Here is an 18,612-nt window from a genome sequence, read left to right as displayed (position 1 = left end):
TCCTGCTTTCCTCCTTGGGGCTTCATGACTCTGCAGAAGAAAACCAACACAATTTTCATGTTCAAACTAATTTCCCCCCACCTTCAAGTGCATGTCGCAAGGACCTGCTGATGTGTGTGTGTTCACATTTTTCAAGTGTTCCCTTCAGTGCTTTTTATAGATATCTATTTTTACCAGATCATCATTGCTTCTTAATTGTTCTCAAATCTTTTTTGATTGTTGTTCAAGATAGTTTAAAATAGCAGTGGTGTTTGAGCCTTTAGATAATCTCTCTGAATCTCATCCTTTTATTATTATTATTATTATTATTATTATTATTAATGAGATCCCTTCCCCTTGATGCCATTTTCCTTTCAACCTATATTTTTCTATAAAACCCCAAAAGGTGGTGGGTATTAAGGAGGGCACGTATTGCATGGAGCACTGGGTGTGGTGCAAAAACGATGAATACTGTTACGCTGAAAAGAAATTAAAAAAAAAAACCCAAAAGATGTTTTTCTTCCTTGAGGACACTCAGCATTCACTTTAGCAACCTTCACTTTTGCCTTATTTTTGCCTGTTTCAGAAATAGAAAGCACAGGGAAGGCTGTCAGATGAGCAGTGACAACACAAAGATTAACAACATCTTTATTCACTAGAAGGCAAAACAGGAGAAAAAGAAATGCAAGTTGTTCCTCTGTTTTTTCACCTTCTTTTTTGCTCCCATCTCCTATATCATTCCAGCACTTTTATCACAGTGACTGAACATATCACAGTAGAAAGTCATCACCAGAACGGGTGAGAAACCCAACAGAACATATAATGTATTTAGTTCTTGGTTTCCCAGTCTCTCAATTTTTTAGGTGTTTGTTGCCCACTTTTTTATGCATTCTTTAGGGTTGGGATTGATTTCTGAGTTTCCCTCTTTTTATAGCCTCCTGTTGTTTAAACTCACAGCCGAATCTCCAAAGACTTTAAAAATTCAGAAGTCACAAAAAATTGACTAGAGTTCAGTTCTAGGAGCAGAACCCTACTGGGAGCCAGACCCTGGAGTCAGGAAATGGGGTGGACACTGTCATTCCCTCAAACAGTTCAGGGACCAGTGATGCAGGCCTTTATACTTTGGTCATCACACAAAGACCCACACACAACCTGAAGCACCAGGCCAAGGATAAGCCAGGAAGCATGGTTCACAATAGCCCAAACCTGGAAATAATCCAAATGTCCATCCACTGGTGAATGGTTAGACGTACAGTGAAATGCACTGCTTGGCAACAAAAACAAATATACTATACTGATATGGGCAACAACACAGATGAGCCACAAAAACATTATGCGAAGTGAAAGAAGACAGACACAAAAAGCCACATATTGTATGATTCTATTTATATGAAATTTCTGGAAAGGCAAAGCTGTAGAGACAGAGTGTAGATCAGGTTGCTGGGGGCTGGGGAGAGGAGCTTGTATTGACTGCAAACAGGCACACAGGAATTTAGGAGGATGATGGACATGTTTAAAATGGGTTGTGGTGATAGCTGTACAACTATATAAATTTACTAAAAATAATTGAGCTGTACATTTACATTGATGAATTGTAAGACATGTAAATTATATTTCAATAAAGCTGTTAAGAGAGAAAAAAGTAAAAAAAGCCAAGAAGACACACTCCAGCATGTATTTCCAACCATACTGCTCAGTTCCGTTCTCGTAAGAACTGTCTCTTAGTTAGGATTAATATTCCTCTTCCTGTCTTCCACTTTGGAGTAAACAGTTTCAAATTTGAAACCACAAATTGAGAAAGAGCCAACCAACCAATAGTCTTCAATCCAGAGGTACTAGACATTCGTAATTGTTGTGATGCATATGAAATAAGAAAAGACCCAGGGTGATCTGTTATTCTCTAAATGAAGAACTATAAGTAAATTCTCTATCTGGGGGCATATCTTCATTATTGTTAAAGGCAATCATTTGTTATGACCGAAGTCTATTCTGTTTATTACTGTTACCTTCTATAAGACATGAGACAATGCATGAGACAATGTCCTTAATTTCACAAACTTCTGTGAAATTCAAACTATTACCTTCCACAACTGGGTCAAGGCTACCAGTATTTTACCATAATGGGAATTCTTAGATCAGTCTAGTCTTTTTTTTTTAAGGGTTTTTTTATTTATTAGAGAGAGAAAGAGCACACATGAGTACACATAAGGTTGTGGGAGGGGGCAGAGGGAGAGGGAGAAGCAAACTCCATGCTGAGCAGGAGCCCCGTGCGATGTGGGGCTTAATCCCAGGACTCTGAGGTCCTGACCTGAGCAGAAAGCAGATGCTTAACTGACTGAGCCACCCAGGTGCCCTTAGATCAGTCTAGTCTTATTTCAATTTACCAATGATCTCCACACCAAAAATATAAGCTACATCTTAATTATTAATTTTTTAGTAACTCTTCCCAGCATGTGAAATTAGCCCAAGCACCATCTGTAGCCACAGGAGATATGTTGTACAGTTTCCTGAAAAAGCCCTGTCGGTACCTAGGGAGTATTGTCCCTGTCACCCACTGCAGGTCTGTCTTGATTAGATGTCAGAAAAGGAGTCTTCTCTTCTGAAAGGTATTCATGCTGGAAACCAAAGAGCAGTGCTGCAAGGTTCCACATGACAATCAGCAGTGTTTATGCTCGAGGGTTGTAATAAAGACCACTATTGTTGATACTTCCCCTCATGGGAAGAATTTATATTTTGTCCTTCATCAGCATAAGGCTTCTACTATAAAATGACTTGTATCTTTGGTAATGTGTCCTGTAACACATAATGGAGAAAGTGTTACAGAATGGGACTTCTTGGCTGATTATGTGAGAGATTCTTCCAATCAATATAACCCTCACCCTAAACTCTGGTATTCCAATGGAAGGCTCCACAGATACGTTATCACCAAAGAAAGAAAAGGTGGACTTCCTATCACTTTCCAGAATGTTTTCCACTTGGAGTGATTGCATCATCATTAGCTTTTAATTGGCCATTTGCCATTGACCATGATGACAACATGTTTCAGCAGAATGTGCAATAGCCTTACCATCTTTGAAATCAATTAACGAGGTTAAAATACAGTTTTACAATTAGTTCAAAGTACTGACCCCCTAAATCAATGGCAGCCTAAAATGAATACCTCGTTCCTTATGTTGTTTAATTTGTCTGTGGGGGAACTAATGAAAATGTGTTCTGCATTATGGTTGCTGTGGTTATTTTGCCTAGCCGATCAACCTTATCCTGCCAGTTTTCTCTCTGACCTCTTTCTCCTTTCTCTGCCCATCTCTCTCCATCCCCTCTGCTGCCTTCTCTTTTTCCCTGGTCATTCAAGATGTTCCAGCAGAAGATGATCCTTCCCCTTGTGCTCTGGAGACAGGCCATGGGCGGCAGTGTCAGAACGGCACTGTGTGCAAGCCCGGGTGGGACGGGCCCAAGCACGGCATCACCAACTTCGACAATTTTGCCTTCGCCATGTTGACGGTGTTCCAGTGCATCACAATGGAGGGCTGGACAGATGTGCTGTACTGGGTACGTAACTTGACATGGGCAGAGGCAGGGAGTGCAGACGGCTGTGAGCCTTTCCTCAACATCTCCCTTTTCTTCCACTCTTCCCATGACTTTGTGGTCACATACACACCTTGATGGAATAGTTGATGTATGTCTTTGATTTCTTCCAGGTCTTTCATGAGAAACAAAGCATGAAATTTGCACCCTAATGAGTCTCTTTGTCCACCCATCAGCCTAAGAGAAATGTCATCGTTCAGTTTATCTTACCATAGTGAGAAATACGGGCCTATAGCTGATGATCTGTGAATGAGTTGGCTAAACCTGACACAAGGATTCTATTCAACTCCCCTTCCTGTAGAAACTGTAGAATTTCTTCTGTTCTTATCCTTGTCTTGCATCTGTCCCCCCAAAGAGAGCTAGAGAGCACAATTATTAATTTTTAGGGCTAAGGAGAAAAGTCAGGCCTGGTCTTCTAACAAGAAACAATTTTTATTGAACTGTTAGTATTATGGCATGCTATTATATTTCTATTTCTCATGTTAATCTTATCATATTAGAGTAGTCCATCAGACAAACACATTGCCATCATTTTCACTGCTAGCAAAACACTCTGCTGGTTATGTGTGCGTATTTAGAAACACTACTTCCTACGTGTCAACCAGTCATTGGTAAATCTTCTTTTACCTTCAAGATGCCCCTTTTATTATCCAGCAGCCAATACTACTTTGCCAACCTTCAAGCTGTTAAAGTGCCAGATTTCTGCCTATGGGACAGGCAAATATACACACCATATTTGAGCTGTCTCCTTTCTGGCAGAGTCAAGTCCATTATTTGTAAAAGCTCCAGAAAATATAATTCTTTGTAGGATCTCCTACTTGAGCATGAGAAATGACTTGCCAGAATCCAGTGTTGTTCTCCAGCATTTGGGTGAAAAATGCTTGTTGCCAGTCTTGAAAATACCATCTCACCCACAGTTTTGCAAATAGTCGAATTTATTTGGCCATGCTGAAAACAGTCTAAGAGTCTGCATGGGGAATAGTGTCTACATACTAAAGCAGGGAAGAGGGAGAGGGAAGAGAGGGAAGAAAATGGCTTCCCATTGAACAGAGCCGCCAGATAGAAAGGAACTGGTGCCAAGAGAGGTGTTGACTTCTTCTTAAAATCGGAAGAGTTTTGTAATAACACAGAGATGTGATACAGGGTATTGTATCTTTTAATTTTTTCATGAGCTCCATAACCTATTGATTCAAAAATCCTCTTTATCAAGTTTTTATGTTCAGGTCAACATGCTGAAACCCAGTGTTGCTATCAAATGCATACTTTCTGCAAATGACTACTTGAAACTTACCTGAGAACCTTGTACCCAGAAAACATTTATTGAGCATTCCTTGCATGCCAGAGAAGCTCCTAGGTACAGGATTCAGATGTAAACAACATCCAGTTCAGACTAAAAATCTCAGTCTAGAGAAACAGTAAATCTAAACTGAACAATGATGGTATGACTAGAACCGGGCCATGGTAGAGTTGCTGTGCTGTGATACTTTGAAAAGAAGACAAAGGTCAAGTCACCTCTTTCTCAAATTAAAATGAAATACTGGAAAACATTTTTTGGCCCATGCTCAAAAAAACTGGCTTTGAATAATTTCTAAGAGGAAAAGAGGGAATTGAATGTACTATGCTTAGGCAAATTTATTTCATTTAGTAAAGCTGATCAAATTCCCAAGTGGTCCTTCTACCTTGGGTAGATCTCTCTGGCTATCCAAGGACAGAAATACCCTTCTGTACATGGGCAGTTTCTGCTATGGGCCATGTAATGTATGAGCACATGGAACTATGCTTTGGAGCCTCATCACATGAGCTTCAAACCCATGCTTTAAGTTGCTATAGGAACGCCTTCCATGGTGGTAAATTGAGGGCATGGTGGCAGTGGGTGGGTGGGTATAGGGCTGGGGGAATAGGTATAATTTACTTTGCTGATGGCCCTGGTGTATTTTTGTGATCTTCCTTCATCACTCCCTCCCTCTCCCCCAACATAAGTCATTGATACCCCACCAGCCAGATGTGACCCAAAGAAATACTGTCGTAATGACAGCCAGAGTGGGGAATGAGAAAAAGCATACAACTGCAACTACCACTTTTCAGCAGCTGTGTTGTGCTTTCTCCCCTGGGGTGTGTGTGATAGAGCTCAGGCTGGGAACGGAAAAAGTGTCAGAGGTGAAGGAACAATCCCAGGCTCATGGGACATGCCTCTCTGATTTTCCCAGCACCTTCCCAAAACGGCCATACTATGTGTATGTGTGTGTGTGTGCATGCATACACACACACGTGCACGCATACACACATGCCCATGTACACACACACACACACACACACACACACACATACCGTAAAGCTGAAACAGCCTCATACTTGGGTATTCATGATGGAAGTACTTCCCAGCCCAATGCTCCTGCTTTCAGACAATTTCTTTAATTGCTTTGACCTTTCTATGGCCATTTTTCCTTTCCTCCTTCTTTTCTCTCCCTCTTACTTCCTCCCCCTTCAGCATTCCTCCTTCTTGCCTCTGAGCTTATATCTCTAAACCCACAGACTCTCAAATCTCAGTGTACTTTAGCATAAAACATGGAACTTTCTAAATATAATGATACCCAGACTTTCCTCCAAGCCACTAAATGAGAAGTTCCGAAGTTAGGCCCCAGTATCTGCATTTTGAAAGGCTCTCCGAGTGATTCTGATCCCGAGTAGGAGTCTGAAAACCCCTAGAAGCCTAACCTATTCAATCTGCATGGTGCTGCTTTGATGCCACTGGATTTGAACCAGTCTAGGAAGCTATAGTTTCCATGGAAATTGAAGAAGCAGGGTCTTCCACTCAGAAGAATGCATTTCCCTTCAAATCCAAAGGGCAAGTCTTCAGAATGTTGGAAGGATCAACCAAGATTTTCAAGTATAGCAATGAATGGAAACCCCAGAGCCAGGTTCATTCTGAACTATCAAACAGCTTGTTAGATGTTCCTAGGGAGAGAATCAGCCATTAAAGTGCTAAAGAAGCAATTGATTCAATCACTGGATATAGCTTGGGATGGAAGGGATCAGGGAGGTCAACAGTAGCAAATGGCAGACACCTGCCTCCTACTGTGGATAATATCAAATCCATTTCTCTTTTTCTGTGGCATCCATTATTTCATCCCATTGTTATGATTTGAAGAGTTAGTGGACTAAAAAGAAGATCAAACTTGGCCAAGTAATACTAGAACAGCTAGTTAAAGTTACTGGCCATACATTGGGTCAAGGTTCCAACTAAGGTGAAGATTTGTTGAAACACTTCTTTTACCGAATCTGCAGATGACAGGGTAAGGAGTGGGGGACACTGGGGATTCGGAAACTAAGCTAAAACTCAGTTTGAGGTGTGGTTTCCTCGAGCAATAGCTTCTTAAGCCAAAGCCCCATTTACTCTCAGAATGTCCATGTCTCTTCTAAAATGGTGGGGAATGGTGAGCAAACAAAAGTATCAGCCTTCTTTAGAAACAATGAACCACCAAGAGAGGGAAGAATCCAATAGTGTATAGCATCACCATTAGTTTCTATTTCTATGTTCAGATTTTTATGTTGTTTTTTTTTTAACCAAACACACCTAACTTTCTGCATGTAATTCAAAACTACTTATCTTATATGGTTTGAGAATGTGCCTTCCTGAAGATAGAAGAGGCTGCTGAATCAAGATCATTTTCAGGATTCTTAGATGTGGTTTGAGTCTGTTTGAAAATCATTATCCCTTCCACAGTGCATCCAGATCACAGTTAATTAACATAAACATCAGTCAGGTGCTGAGTTTGTACTTGAGATAGCCCCGTGCTCTTGGGGACAGAATAACATGACCGCTTACCCAGTGTTTGGAATACCTGGAGAAAGTTACATGTGAGACTTGTGGGAAAGGGAGGGAGCAGTTAGAAGTAGGCATCACCCAAACATACACGTATCTAGCTCTTCTGGAATCTAGATGCCTGAATAAGCCTTCATCAAGAGGATGAATACCCTCCTGATCCAGAGCCCCCAAGAATATTACATACTGTGCAGCACAGTAAAATCACTCAGGTCTAGGTTTCCCTGGACTCATGCCCAACCCTACCTACCACAAGCATAGTGGGATCACTTCTTTCCAACACCACCCATTGCCCCACCCCAACAATTGGCTTAAAAAATAGAAACTGAGCTTAAAAATAGAATTAGAAAGAATACTTAATGAGAAGTCATATAAAGAAAAGATTTTTAGAATCACAAATAGTGTCTTCTGTAGTATCTGCGTTAGTTTGGGTTCAACAGGAGAACTTGGGAACAAAATTCTAGTATTTTAACCTTTCATGAGGCAGTTGTCAGCTCCACACTTGGTCTTGTCATCCCACTTACATGTCTGGACATGCTGGGAAGATAATTCCTTCTACACTCTCATACACACAGAGATGGACATTCACATCTGCTCTTGGTGCTGCCGAAACATCCTTCATTTATAACAAAGGTCTTTTACATCCAGGCAGGTTGAATCAGGCTTTACCCTATTTTTTCCCCACTCCATCTTTTTTTCAAAAAGCCACCTCTTTTCACTATAGAATATAGAGAATGTCTCTGAAGGCATCAAGAAAGCGGAAATGGAGCTGAGTTCTATTTATGACCTAATAGTCATTCTAAGTGAAGAGCTGGGAAAAAATCCTCAAGTAACCTAGAAACAGCATCCTGGGCTTTTTCACAGGTATCAAACAGAGAAAGTGGTAGGTCCTACTTAGGACCCTGTAGTTCTTAACTTTTCATCTGCTTCTATTAGAGTGTTCCCCACTTAGTGCCCATGCTATTTTAGACAAAGAATGTCATCTAGACAATAAACCAGTGGTTTACAAGCATGTCGAGAAAGAAAATTAGCAACTCTCAATGCTATTACTTACTTAATTTTTAGGCTTTATTTTATTCATTTCACTGGTATTAGATGAGTCCTTATTATTTAATAATCTATTTAATAAACATTTATTGAGTATTTGCTATGTTCCTGGGACTGAGTAGGGTCTGGGGTAGAGGGATGGAGAGATGAAGTCCTGCCTTCAAGGAATTTAAGATCTAATTGAAGAGATAGAGGACACATAAGGAAACATGACTTAGCAAGGCAGTATACTCAGAGCTCTGCGTTGGCACAGAACACTTCAGGGAGAAAGAGGAATTTCACTCACTTTGAGGCTCCTCCCCCCTCCCCCTGGGGAAAGCAAGTTTATAACATTTAGGGAGATTGGAGAGAACTGGTTTTTAGGTTCTCTCAACAGAACCAAGAAACAACTCATCTTCCCCCAAAGTGCTCTCACCCAAGGTGCCTGAAATGCCACCTGCCTAAAGGTGCAGTCACCAGTATCAAACTTGACCCCACAGCTGGTTGCTGCCCAGGACAGATAAGCAGGGCTTCCTTTGGATATGAGCCTGCTGTCTCCTACACAAGTGTTCATACTTGGGGCCACTCACACTCCCTAACCTCCCCCAGGATGTCAATGATCCCCATGATCCCATGTGAGTTCAGGGATTTTTAAAAAGTAGATCAAGGAGTTAAATGTGTTGGTTTGCTTTCATCTTAGGAGCCTTTTGGTGTCTTCCCCCACATAATCCAGGCTTTCACCTGTGCCCTGAGGCAGTCATGAGTTTTCCACGTACAACAATAAACAGGTGCAGGGTCAGGAAGGAGTCAGGTTAAACTTGTTGTCTGACTTGCTGCTCACTCATTGACCTATGGGTGGAAACCCTGTGTCTGCATGCAAGGTGACGAAGGTCAAGAGTAGTCACAGATTTTTTGAGACATTGCCCTGGGTACTGGCATTCATGACAGCAGCAAACCCTGTCCTCTAATTACACTCTGTGGAAATCACTGTGATTTTTATGGGTCTGCATCTCCTGCCTTTGCTGTCAAGTGACAGGCCTCTTGGCATTTAGTGAAACTATTTAGTCTTTTTAGATCCACAGCGACTGTGGAACGAACCTTAGGAGAAACTGCCACAACTTGAAAACGCATGGAAATCAGCTAGGATTGAGAGTGGCCTTGATGCACTAGGACCCAGGAGGTGTTGTTCCTCCTATTTTATCTTCTTTGGAAAAAAAAAATGTATGTTGGATTTGAACGTTTATGGTTGAGGTTGCCCTCAAGGAACTAGATATTGTTTTCAGGAGGTCCTTCTGTGTTTTTCATTGAGTATCATCTTTGGGCTGTCTGTAGATTCTAGGAATAATCAAGCATGTGTTTCAGCAAAGGCTGGGGTCATCCTATAAGTCCTTGAGCCTGGAGGCTGCAATGGCTGCTGATGGTGGACATCAAAATGTCTAAATATGTGCCTTCCTTAAAAAAGTCACAAAGCTTCCTTTGTTATAAACCTAAGAAACATATAGCTTTAATGGTTTGAGAAAACCTATCCTTTTTTCACCTCTAAATAAGGGTGTCAGCAATCTAGGTCATTTTTTTAAAATATGTCTTTATTTATTCACTCTCTTCTTAATAGCTCCATTCCAGCTGATTTAAGACATCAATCTCATCACTCCAGGCATTGCCCTACTTCAGAGCCATCCAGTATTGTATGCTCTCTACCCAGTCTGCCCCCAAAAGTAGGTGGCCTAGAATAAAGAGGAGAAAGTAAAAGAGAAAACAAAGGGGGCACTTTCCTCTCAGGCCAGAGCCAGACAGACCAGAGAATCATTCGCCAGTAGCTGTTGAGCATTGCTTGCTGAAGAAGTGATAGGGTCTTAGGAACACATTGGAAGCTCATTAATCTCCCATCTGTCCTCCTGCCTCCTGCCCCTCACCTGCTATTCTGCATCTTAAACCTTTGAAAGAACTGTCTCACAACAAGGATGAGACCAAAGCAGAAGCATAGAATAAGGGAGAGGTAGACACCATGAGTCTCCTGGATATGTCCCTGGCTCTCTATGGGATATCTACAGGTCATGAATATATCTATAGGTCATGAGGTTATCATGAGGATATCAATGGGATATCTGTGGGTCATGAGGTTATTATGAGGATATCAATGAGATATCGATGGGTCATAAGGTTATGAGGATATTAATGGGATATCTATGGGTCATGAGTTTATCTGTGGGTCATAAGATTATCACAGGTCTCTCTATGAGCTACGTATGGGCAATGTGGCTTGTAGCCCCCTCCATTTGAAGCCCTTAATGATGCTGGAAGTCACTCACCTAGGACACAAAGGAAAGGACACCCAAAAATGAATAAGGGCCCAAGGAAATCTTCAAGGTTCATGGGTTTATTGACTTATGAGAGAGATGTGGTTCAGGGAACTGTATTTTCTTTAGGGTTATGAGGAACCAGTAAGGAGAAATTTCATTCCAAGGCGGTTGGTTGAGTGCCAGCCAGCCCTCATGCCCACTCTCCATCTGCCCAGGCTCCAGAGGCAGCTCTGGGAGGGTGAACAGCAGCAAGTGTGCCATTGCCTCCAGCAACTACATGTTCCTATATGTCCTAAGTAAGGAGGTCTGAGATCTGAGGCGAAGCAGGAGAACTCATGCAGAACAGGCGCCCTCTGCCACTCTTGGGAAAAGCTCTTCCCGGATTAGCACAGAGCAGCTGGTTGATCAGAAACATGGGGCCCATGCACCCATGGGGTTGTAGGCAGAACTTCATGGGCATGGACCTTTTCTCAGGTGGGAGTCCACAGCTTCCATCAGCTCTTCCTGACCTCCCCCACCCTCCCTAACTTAGGGAGGAAGAGAGGACTCTGACCTTCACTGGCCAGACTTAATCTGAGAAAGGAAGACCTAGGACACATAGAGGCTTCATGGCCTTGGATCCAGTTTCCATAAACACCTCCTCACAGATGACTTCTCCTATCCCAAGGCTGTTTTCAACCCCATCACTCTCACTGGCTCAGAACACAATATCTTACACACAGTAGGCACTCAGGAAATACTGTTGAACAAATGTGGACTCTAATGAGACCACTGCTAAGAATAGTGAAAGGCTTATGTCATGGTTCCCCATAATAAAATGTGACATAAAAACCCTGGAATCACATGGTCATACTTACAATCATTATATGGCCTATGGTTGGCTATTTCACCATCATGCTTATGCCTTTCTCCTCCCTAACTTCATTTCACCAGTCCTGCCCCTTCTTACATGGTGCAGTTTTCTTTTTCTCCTCCTGGGTGGTCATTGGACCTTCCTCTGCTGGTTTGGTTTCCTTTGTAGACTTGCCTCTGACGGTTACTTTCTGGTTAAAGGAGTCTTTCAGGCTCCCTGTGATGGGGGCAAGCTCTGAAACACACAAACCTTTCTACCCTGCTTCTCCTAACAACCACTGTTTTTCTGGATATTTTCACCCTCAGCCACTGGGAAAAGTCTCCATCCCAGAGCCAGGATGGGTTTTCAGCTGTGGGTTCTATTTTTAGTAATTGCCAACTTCCTAGGAAACCCCCAATTCTGTCCCAGGATCACAAGGCCTCTGGGCTTCCTATCTGCCCCTACACTCCTGCCTTCATTGCCCCATGGTGCAAGGTTTACCCAGTCCTGCCTGGTCTGTCAGTTGCTTGCTTTTCCAAGCCTCAGACAGCCACTCTTCCCCCTACACTTCTAGAACCCTCTATAGTTATTCCTACAACCTCATTTACCACCTCACATTATAGTTGCCTTTTTTTTTTTTTAATCTGTCCCCATGCTAGGAAGGGCTTCCTATTCATAGCACAGTGCCTGGCACATAACAAGTTCATTCATTCACTCAACATTTACTGAGTACCTGTCATATGTGAGGCACTGTTTTTGGCATTTGGTCTGGTGAACAAACCAGACCAAAACTGCCTGTCCTCAGGGAACTTACATTCTAGCATGGAAGACAAACACGTAATAAATGAATTGGAAAATGATAAGCACCATGTGAAAAATGGCAGAGTATGTGGGAATGGAAATGCTCAATAAATTCTTGTTGAATTGAATTGAATTACGACATGGTTAAGTAGACTTACATTGGAAACTCTTCTTTTGCTCAGTGACTCAGTTCAAGCCAATGACCCCCAAACCCTGAACACAATTTTTGTGTTCTGTGCTATGGCTGCATTTGGTAGATTCCTTCAACCAAAATATAGTGAGCCCAGATAAATAGTATTAGATTTGAAAAGAACCTATCGGGATGTAACACTTCAAACCAGTTAAACTAGGTGGGAGCGGTACTTCTCAACCTGCTTTACTCATAGCACACAGAGAACGTAGTATTTGTCCAGCATCCTCAGGCACATGGGTAAGGTTTCTTGGAGCCTGAGAATGGTTGAGGAAGGTACTATCCCAGCCCACATGTAACTCATTTGAGGTACCTAGCTTTAGAATCCCCTGGGTGATTAATGTGCAGAGTCATGAGGCTCACTGACTTGGGAGCAATCTGTGTCGTTAACAATTCTTCCAGATGATTCTGATGCTGTGGTCTTCAGACCACACTTTAAAGAACACTGCCATGTAACAAAGCAGAGACAGGTAGCGAATCATGGTATTTGTCGTGTCCTTATATTTGAAGTTGAGAGCTATGGAGAATAGCTGTAAATCAGTGGTTCTCAAACTTTAACATCAGACTTGACTTGCTGTAGGGCTTGCTAAAACATGGGTTATTGGGCCCACCTGCATAGTTTCAGGGAGGGCTGAGTATGTGCATTTCTAAACAGGTCAGGGCCACACTCAAAGATCCACTAATATCAATCATTTGGGAAGCTTGTATAAGGAATTTAGATTCCTGTAAGGCAATTTCACAAGGACAAAGTTGGGGTTCATTTTAGAAAGATATGACTAAATCCTGCTTAGTCTAGTTGGAAAGCATTAAAAGAAATAAATTTGAAAGCCTAAATCAGAACAAATTTCCTGTTTGATAAAAATTGTGCTCTGTAACTTCACATCATGTTTACAACTACCCTCCAGCCATCTATGTGCTGGTAAATGTTTAACCACCAGTTCTTAAGGGTAAAGGGTAAAGAGGGGGCTGATCTATGTCATTTGCCCACTCTGCCCATCATGACCAGTTTCGGGGTACCCTACTGACGTCAATGAACACAGCCCAGGGAAGAAATGCGTAGTGGTTCTCCAAAGCATTGGACCCAGCAAACCATTGCCTCCAGCTGCTGCAGGGGTTTGTCACCTGTCAGAGGCTGCCTCCATTATACAGTTAGGTACTGGTCACTGTCTTCAGGCTATAGGAAACGTGTTTGCAGGTCAGGAACTATTGTCTGCATAAGTAACCAAAACGACAGTCCTTCCTGGTCCGTGGCCCAGACTGCTCGTGAAACACTGCAGTTTTGCTTCTAAATTCCAGGCCCAGCTCAGGAAAACCCCTGGGAAGGGCTCTCCTTCCTCACGCACCTTCAAAGGTTCTAGGTGTCTGGCTCCTTCAGGAAGAGCCAAGGCCCACCTGACACCAAGGTTAGGCTGTCCTGGGTGCAGTAGAAGACTCCATGCCACAAAAACCCAACTGACCTGAAACCACTCTAGGCTCAAGAAATCACTTTTTTAGGTGACCCACCTTACTAGATAAGTGAAAACATTGAAGAAAGTTTTCTGGTTCTGGAAAATAAAACAACAGAGAGAGCCAGAATTTAGAGTTCAGGTCAGGATCATGGGGAAGTATTTTGAATATCAATGGTACCAGTGGTGACAGTGGATCCTGGCTTAGACCTGCCAGTTTCCTCCAGTTCTGTCCACACCCTTCCTGCCTGCCTCCTCACTTTAACTCATTCTGCTCTCTCTTTCCTAACCTGCCTTCATCTTTCCAGATGCAGGACGCTATGGGCTATGAGTTACCCTGGGTGTATTTTGTCAGTCTGGTCATCTTTGGATCCTTTTTCGTTCTAAATCTGGTTCTCGGTGTATTGAGCGGGTAAGCTGACTGTTTCTATGTACTCTTTACAATGCAGCCGAGCAAGGTCCTAGGACCCACTATATCCATCACCAGGGTCCTCAGGGATGGGATCCTAACAGGCCAGGAAAACCAGAAAAAAAAAAGTCCCCATTCAACCACAGATTCTGACCCAGTGTCTGGGCAGGCTGTTTGGCCTCTGATTTGCACCTAGAGGATCCCCGGGTCCCAGCACTGCTTGGGTCAGTGTTCAGGAGCCGGTGATGGGCACTTGGCCGTGCTCGGCTGCTGAGTGTGCCTCACTAACTATCATTCCATTCTTCCAGGTCAATGATGCCGTAGGAAGGGACTGGCCCTGGATCTATTTTGTTACACTAATCATCATAGGGTCATTTTTTGTACTTAACTTGGTTCTCGGTGTTCTTAGCGGGTAAGCAGGACCAAGGAAAAAGGTCTTGATTTTATTTTATTTACTCTTTCTGCTATTCCTGGCTTTATTCTTTTTTCTGGCTCTGATGAACCTGGGATAAGAGGCCACCTCAGGAGCCTTGAAGTGAATGGCCTTGGCCTGGCTGGACAGAAGATCAAATGTACAAGGATTAATCTGTTGGTTTGGGCTTCACGAGGAGATTCTTAGGCCCACCTGTCTCCTAGCTCATCCAACCCCCTCCTACCCTGAAGCAGCTAAGTAGGTAGGCAGGCTGCTTCTCCTTCTACCTGAGGAGCTGTGTGGTGAGAGCCTTGAGTTGAAAGGGTTTGGCGGTAGGGATTGCCTTGCCAATAGGTACTTGCCTGATTACAGTTTGTGGCAGGCTAACAGTAAAGATTTAAGGTAGCTTTTACGCATTGTTGAATGGACTGGGATAATAAGGGTTTGATTTAAAATATAAGTTAACAAATACAAACTAAAAATAAAATTTTCTTTGATTCTAATTCATAGACTCTACAGTCCGTGTCTTGTATGCCCTTTTTCTGAATGGAAATGGTGCTTAGCTGTTCAAAGCCATAGATTATTTGAGAATAGAGATGGAATATACTTTCCTTTAAATGTATCTACTTGGCTACAAGTATAAAGTTTGCCTAATTTTGGCCTTTGCTCTGATGAAGTTAAAAAGTGGTAGAAATAGCATATGTTTGGGCCATCTAGCTGCCCTGGGGACGGCCACCTTGACACTGCAAAGACTCATTGGGCCTTTCCTCAGCCTAACTTTTTCTTCACAAGTCCACACCAGCCATGCCAAGCCCTAACACCTAAATGCTCCTGATGACCTGCTCATGGGTGACCTACTCTGCTGCCTTTGCTACAAGGGGGAGGGGGACAATCTATTTCTGCCCTGCTCAAGACAGGTCAGCTGCTTTGAATAGCCTTTCCTAGGACATTAATGCTGGGAGAAAGTCAGGCATGACAGGAATGATTGCATTTAATTTTTACTAAGTACATGACCTGGGAACAGCTCCTCCCATCTCCTGCCATAGCCTAATGCCATGCAAAAGCATCAGGTTTAGTCTTTGGGATTTGGTGAAGGGAAGAATCTGCTTCCACCCTCTCCTTCCTATGGTGGGTGCCTGTTAGGGACTTTGATGACACCGTGCCTTTTGCCAAGGTAAGGCCACACAGGAAACTAGGGTCTTCCATCAGGGATAAAAATGATGAACAGGATAACATAAGCCCCTGATTAGCTGCCTGGAAGATATAAAGGTTTTCATTTTTGTGTTACAACACAAGAAAATGCTCCTGTGTTTATATGAATCAAAGCATTGAAAAAACCAACTTCACTCCCACTCAAGACAAATTTGGATATCCTAGCTCTGCATTTGCTGGATGCATAATGTTGGGCAACTTCACCCTCCTGAACTTTAATTACCCATCAAAAAAAAAAAATGAAGATAATAATACCAACTCATAGATTGTTGTGATATTAGAGTGAGAGCGTTTGTGTAAAATACTTGGCATATAGTAAGTGCTCAATAATGGTGCTATCATGACAATGATTATTGTTTACTTGATGCCTATCGTAACTGGAATTATTGCATAAAATCCTCAGCCTTTTCCTTTTAAAGATGAGGAAAGTGAGCCCAGGTTTAGGTGATGTCATTGTGCTTCTAAGTATTAGAACAAGGACCAGAACTCAGGCAGAGCCTGGACTCCATCTTCCCATCACCGTCCACTGAATATACAAGGCTTTGATAAGCTTTGAATATATAAGCTTTGAACCTTTAAAAAAAAAAAGTGATTCTACTTTCTTCCCCCAGAAATTAGGAACAAATCTAAGCAAGTAAAACTCCCCCCAGGAATCCTAAATGAAGAATCAACACTAGCCAATGAAGGCCCTTCTTAAACAGGATATCTACTCACAGTCATTCTTGCCTCTTCCCCCCAAGGAAAATTGTCTTCCTGGCAGAGAAGTCAAACGGCAGCAGCTGCTGATGTGGGAGAAAAATCATTTCAAAGACCATGTCTTGGACCAACTCAGTCCCAAAACTTGTCATGTAGTAATACTCCCAACATGAATTGACTGAACAGGAACACTAAGGCTTTCAGACCTCAGAACTGTGAGCTCTGGAGTCCATATAGCAGGGCACCTTCCCTGACCCAGTCCCAGAGAGGCAGTCTGCTCCTCACAGTTCTGGAATTGCTGATAAAACATCTTCCAAGGCTTCTTGGCTGCTGGGTGCACCCTCTGCACTGACAAAGAAGTGTCGATTGGTAGGCATCTCCCCTTCCTGGTTTGAGGAGGCCTCTTAATCAGTCAAAAGGGCTGTCCACTCTGAATGGCCTGCACCGGGTCCATGCAGTGACAAAACCTAGAATCAGCCTCTTGTTGGCTAACCACATGGTGGTAGCCATGGTTTCAGTTTTGGGTCAGCATCTTGATCAGTCAGGACAATATCATAAAAGTCATCACAAAAATGCAACAAAATTGATTATTCATCAGTCAGACTTGATTAAACCAACCTTCCAAAAGCATCCAAAACAGTCTCAGAACTCCACGAAATTCATTGTCCCAATGATAGCATTAACAGTAACCAGTCTCCATGGTAATCTCAGTGCATGAGCTTTTGGTTGATAACTCATTTGAGGCTCACAACAATCCTATGAGCTAGGTGCTATTTATATCTCCATTCTATAGAGAAGAAAACAGAGGTACAGATGAGGAAACCGCTTCAATCCTTACAGGTGAAAATGGAGGATCCAGGATTAAATCCAAGCAATGTGAATCCATAGCCTCTATCCTTAACCTCCATGTGATACGATCCAATCCCCAAACCCATTTAACTGGCTAAGCCCATGTTCCTAAATCTGAGTCAAGAAGTGGGGAAGTGAAGAGCAGTAAGTGCAATGAGGAGGAGCAACAGGAATGGGGAGGAAGGTAGAAGCAATCCTTGAGACAGCTGTTGGAAACAGCCACCGGGAACAGAAAGAGTCCCAAGAGAAAGCTCTAGAGCCCCCATTCAGGAGGCTGCAGCAGGGCATGGTTGTTTAACATGGGGGCTGGCACCCCTGCAAATGTTAATAGTCCTTGAGAGAGAACAGACACCCCTCCACACCAGCCTAGTAGAACTAAAGCCTTGGAGCATTTTGGAACTGGAGGGGCCTGAGACCCTACACGCACCAATTAAGGACAATACTATTTTACAGTCCAACGCAGTAACACAGCCTCATAAATTATGTCCTTCAGTCACCAAGGAAAGGTTAAACTATGCCTAGAGTGTTCTACTTATGAAGGGAAGAGGACACTCTATAAAGAAAAACATAAACATTCCAAGAGTTTGGTCACCAGACAGTTAGGCACCCTTTATCTGGAACATTCACGTATTCAGAACATCTTTCTCATGAGGCCAGATAGAGTTAACGTAAATCATATATATCGCATGGATTTTTTTAATTTAATTTTATTCTTTCAATGTTCCAAGATTCATTGTTTACGCACCACACCCAGTGCTCCATGTGAAACTTGCCCTTCTTAATACCTACCACCAGGTTCACCCAACCGCCCACCACCCTCTCTTCCAAAACCCTGTTTGTTTCTCAGAATCCACCGTCTCTCATGATTCATCTCCCCCTCTGATTTCCCCCAATTCACTTTCCTTTCCTTCTCCTAATGTCCTCCATGTTATTCCTTATGCTCCATAAGTAAGTGAAACCATACGATAATTGACTTTCTCTGCTTGATTTTTTTCAAAATGGTTTCATGTTCATTATCTATTGATCCTCACAAACCACAGGACTGGTATTAGC

The 18,612-nt window shown here is 42.6% G+C and overlaps 1 protein-coding gene across 17 annotated transcripts in view; it reads left to right on the top strand.

Moving 5' to 3' along the window:
• The window catches only part of LOC111159674 (calcium voltage-gated channel subunit alpha1 C), a 621,933-nt gene that overhangs the window by 420,488 nt on the left and 182,833 nt on the right, over positions 1–18,612 (top strand). For 14 of the 17 annotated variants that reach the window (XM_022522244.1, XM_022522241.1, XM_022522235.1 and 11 more), the window contains exons 7-8: positions 3,332–3,528; positions 14,699–14,802. In XM_022522244.1, the coding sequence (XP_022377952.1) occupies positions 3,332–3,528; positions 14,699–14,802 (301 nt within the window). Of the gene's footprint in view, positions 1–3,331; positions 3,529–14,289; positions 14,394–14,698; positions 14,803–18,612 lie in introns of all 17 variants that reach the window. The other 3 variants (XM_022522248.1, XM_022522247.1, XM_022522246.1) reach the window with 2 other exon arrangements.

The sequence above is a fragment of the Enhydra lutris genome, unplaced genomic scaffold (genome assembly GCF_002288905.1).
Source record: "Enhydra lutris kenyoni isolate GAN:26980312 unplaced genomic scaffold, ASM228890v2 scaffoldscaffold69, whole genome shotgun sequence".
In the NCBI taxonomy this organism is placed as follows: domain Eukaryota; kingdom Metazoa; phylum Chordata; class Mammalia; order Carnivora; family Mustelidae; genus Enhydra; species Enhydra lutris.
Note: the sequence above shows the minus strand (reverse complement) of the source record. Positions and strands in the feature narration are given on the sequence as shown.